Source organism: Portunus trituberculatus, unplaced genomic scaffold (genome assembly GCF_017591435.1).
Source record: "Portunus trituberculatus isolate SZX2019 unplaced genomic scaffold, ASM1759143v1 PGA_scaffold_466__1_contigs__length_13796, whole genome shotgun sequence".
Taxonomy (NCBI): domain Eukaryota; kingdom Metazoa; phylum Arthropoda; class Malacostraca; order Decapoda; family Portunidae; genus Portunus; species Portunus trituberculatus.
Window position 1 is genome coordinate 9,397 of NW_025541634.1, and position 4,400 is coordinate 13,796.

The 4,400-nt window shown below is 43.4% G+C and overlaps 1 protein-coding gene and 1 non-coding gene across 2 annotated transcripts; one reads left to right on the forward strand and one right to left on the reverse strand.

Annotated features, from left to right (window-relative positions):
- Window positions 1–1,549: 1,549 nt before the first annotated feature.
- Window positions 1,550–1,864, reverse strand: LOC123500679 (cold shock-like protein CspB). The gene has a single exon (XM_045249334.1). The coding sequence runs from the start codon at window positions 1,862–1,864 to the stop codon at window positions 1,550–1,552; it is 315 nt and encodes a 104-aa protein (XP_045105269.1).
- Window positions 1,865–3,552: 1,688 nt separating this feature from the next.
- Window positions 3,553–3,671, forward strand: LOC123500681. The gene has a single exon (XR_006673431.1). It is a non-coding gene; the product is annotated as a 5S ribosomal RNA (ribosomal RNA).
- The last annotated feature ends 729 nt before the right edge of the window (window positions 3,672–4,400 follow it).

Genomic DNA, 4,400 nt, shown 5'->3' on the forward strand with positions numbered 1-4,400 from the left:
GTATGTGCCCGGGTTGGCCATGTTGATGATATGAGAGTGTATTATGCAAGTTAGTATTGTTGAGGCTGTGTCTTTTTTGAGCATGTCAGCTGGCATATTTAATGTATTGTTGTTTGGGTTATTCTTCAATGCCTGGCTGTAAGTGCTTGTGTTTTTCTTTTGTTTTCTTTTGTTTTCTTTTATTTCTTTTCTTTTTGGGCATTTGTTTGCCAAAGTTCTGTGTGGTCCAGAGCAGTTGAGACACTTCTTTTCATCTGAATTACAGTTTTTCCAGGTGTGTTCCGAGCTACTGCATTCAGAGCACACCGTGTGGTCTTTTGGTAAAGGGCAGTTATTGGTGGTGTGTTCCTCAAGAGAGTAGCACCTCATACAGGTGAGGATTGGAAAAAAAGTCATCTATTTTGATATTGTGTGAAGGAATGCTCATATGGAAAGCGATCATTCCTCTATCTGTGGTCATTTTTGCTGTGGCTGTTTCTTTTAAACATATTTTAATTATTTTGGTTTTGGGGATTTTGAAGACACTTTCAATGCCGCCAATCAGCCAATTGTTGTTGTTTAACATTTCTTCTTTTATTTCAGCTTCAGGGTGTGATAAAATGTAGTCGTCAACGTTATAGAGGATGATTGTTCTTTTTGCCCGGAGTTCTGGTGGCATAATGGGGTCGAAACCTTCTTCTTTTAGGGCTGCAGAGTGGACAGCTATGTGTGGCCTACTTAAAGGCGCAGCCGGAGCAGCGACTGACGCCGTGCAACGCGCCTATTGGTCTTTTAGGAAACCACGGGGGCGGAGCTTGCGTGGAGACTGCTGGTTGGCTGGTTGCTGCTGGAGAGCATCATGGAGAGGAGATCCTGCTGCTGCGGGAGCTGAAGGAAGACTGATGCTCGCATTTTTATTCTTGTTGATTGTGGGCATAAAATACCCACATGGGCTATGGTGGCCCGTTCTGCTCTTGTTTTCCTCTTCTTAGCGGCGCTGGTGCCGCTTCTTCGTGGTGTGCTGGCTGTGTTGTTTGTTGGAAGTCTTGAAGCAGTCCTCTATCATGTCGGCAATGATCTTGTCGTAGCTTGGAGAGCAATTCTTGGTCGGTGGTGCCTCGTCTTTGCTATCGGTGTCCCACTGCCACAGGTTCATGCCCTTGGTGGTTGTAGCAGCGTCAGGGGTAGTTTTATCAATATCCTTTTTATGACGGCCTTCTTCAGGAGAAGGGGGAGTGGTGTGGTGAGGCGGGTCTGTGGTGTGGCTGCGTAGGCTTGTGTCGGTGCCTACTACGTCCACGACCTCATTTTCTTCCTCTTCCTCCTCCATGCCCGTTCCCTCCTCCACATGGTCTTCGTGGCGAGGTTCTTCTTTGGGCGGCTGGCGTTTTCCCTGTGTCTTCTTGGTGCGATGGCGAGTGGTGAAGGCTTCCTCAGGGATTCTTATGGCAGGCAGCCAGTTGTGCTTCAGCAAAAGCGGAATCAAGGTCTGAAGGCGGCGGGTGTTGTTGCCTGCAAGAGCTTGTGCCGTGCAGATACAAGCCTTCATATTCAGCACCGCTTCTGCTGTTTACCCAGCCCTGGAAGACGATTTAGGGCGGGGAAGGGAGCGTTCTTGGTTGCCTTCCTTGGCGACCTCTCTGGCCTCTGGACCCTTCTTCCCCTTGAAGCTGGTGAAGGTGGCGTGGTCTCCTTCTCGGGGTAAGGCTTTCCTGAAGGATCTCGTCAGTCCAGAGTAGTGTACAAAGTAGTCTTTGTTGGCTACGAATTCACGGATGAAGCCGTAGCCAGACTTCTTATTGTACCACTTGAAGGTACCCTTGTGCTGCTGCGCTGCAATCGCGGAGGTGTTCTCACTCTCGCTTGCCTGAGAGGAATGTAGCATTCTATTTCTATTCTATATTTATAGAAAAGATGGGTGAAGGAAGAATAATATGAGTTCAAGAGGATAGTGAGAAATAATGAAAGAAGTATAAGATTAAAGATGGTGGGCTGTCCACCTTGCTATTTTACTTAATTGATGTTATACTGTGGTATAGCTCCCCGCATGTTTGTTTTGTAATTTATTTTTATTCATTTTTTATTCATTTTGATATCATTATATCAATTTATACATTTATGTTTATTATGTGTTTGTGAGAATGTTTGTGTTCTGTTTGCTGGCTTCATGTGATGGCGCGGGCCGCGACTGTACTCCCTGTTACACCGTAGGCGAGTCGAGAGACTCTACCACTACTCCTCGTCGACACCACCTCGGCTGTGAGATACGGTGTAGTGAACTCCGGCGTGGCATACCGCCTCGCCGCCGACTCAGGGCGCGGAGTGGGAGAGAGCCCAGCTACGAGTCCCGTGTGAAGCATGTGTGTGTGTGTGTGTTGTTTAGTGTCTTGGAGTTACATAATATTTTTTCCTTTTCAGATGCCCCGTGTGTGCTGAGTTTTTGTATTTGGCCATCTTCAGCAATACAATGAGTAAAGGTAAGTGTTTTAAGGTGAGTATGTTTCCTTATTTTTCGATTTGTTAATAGATTGGGGTGGGTGTTGTTTACATGCCTGTAAGCTGCTAGGAAATCACGGTGGTATTTTACTATTTGATCTAAGTTGTCTTTTAGGCTTTGATAGATTGGTAGGTTCAACTCTTCATTTTTTTTCCCCAAATTGTCTTTGCTCTGTAGTGTAGACGTATATTGAGAGGTGTTGTTTTGGTGTGTATGTGTATTTTTTCTGTTGTCATGGTGTAAGGGTGTTTCTGGTTTGTGGCAAATCTTACTGTTTTGTTTTGAACTTTTTAAAGTTTGCTAATTTGGTTATTGTTCATTGTGTGTATAGGGATTGGAGGGTAATCAAGTATTGGTAGTATTAGTGCTTTAACTAAGTGTATTTTTTTATTTTCTCTGGCATGTTGTGTAGCTTGTAGAGTTTTTGTAGTGATGCAATTGCTATATTTTTACGCTCCTGTATATGTTTGTAGTAGCCACCTGTAGCATTTTTGCCTCGCGGTAATATATATGAAACTGGTGCCTTCCCGGTTGTAGTAGGGTAATGATATTCCCTGTTTTTCCCACTTGATCCAATATCGCTGGGTCATACGAACACGGTCTCCGTCTCGTCGTTGATCTTCGGACCACGCATCCGAGACGTACAACCGAGAGGCAAGCAAGAAAACGGCGTAAAACCAAGTAATATCGAGTCGGAGGAGGTGCCAGATTTTCCAGCCAGCGGCATGCATGCAGCGAGCAACAAGACAACCAGCCAGCCAGCCACAGAGGAGGCAGACTGAGTCTGTGTCAGAAAATAATAATAATAATAATAATAATAATAATAATAATAATAATAATAAGACAGACAGACAGACAGACAGACAGACAGAAGACAGAAGAAGAGAGAGAGAGAGAGAGAGAGAGAGAGAGAGAGAGAGAGAGAGAGAGAGAGAGAGAGAGGGGGTGCGATTAATCCAATAGGGAAACGATATTAAACCAAGAAACACCTAGAAAGGACTTGATTCACAGGGTATACGGAGTATAGTAGGGCAAACCAGGAAGAATTTAAAGGGGCCTAAAAACTCACATCGAGTGCCAACGACCACACCACGTTGAGCACACCGCTTCTCGTCCGATCAGCGAAGTTAAGCAACGTTGGGTCCGGTTAGTACTTGGATGGGTGACCGCCTGGGAACACCAGATGTTGTTGGCATTCCATTATTTTTTTATTTATATATTTATTTATTTTTATTTAATTATTATTATTATTATTATTATTATTATTATTATTATTATTATCATTATTAGTATTATTTTATAATAATAATAAGAAGAAGGTTTGATTTGTCTATTCTTATATTGTTTTACCTGCTTATTTAATTATTTGTTAATTCATCCATTTATTCTTGTACTGCCTCGTGAATGGATTACCAACCAAAACTGTGTATTCTAAACACACATGAATAGGAGAGGACTCGAACTGTCAAATTTTTTTCTCTCTCTCTCTCTCTCTCTCTCTCTCTCTCTCTCTCTCTCTCTCTCTCTCTCTCTCTCTCTCTCTCTCTCTCTCTCTCTCTCTGTCTATTTGTGACAAGTGTGTATGTGTGTGTGTGTGTGTTTTTTATTTATTTTTTTTTTTTTTTTTTTTTGTGTTTTATTTTCTCTCTTTCCTTCCTCTTTTCTCTCCCTCTCGCCTGCCTCAATTTCTTTGAGTTACCCATGACATGTTGTTATGGTTGTGAGAGGGGAGCGTTTTCTGTGGTTGTCGAACACTCTTACGTCATTCCCGTCAAATCGTAAGGCAAGGTTGGGCCCCGGCAAACAGTATTTAAAGAAGTGCCAACCTAAGCTCTCAGAACACAAGCGCTCAGACACAGACACACAACACACACAGAGAGAGAGACAGACTTTTGTTGTTGGCTGGGTTGTTCTTAGAGCACAC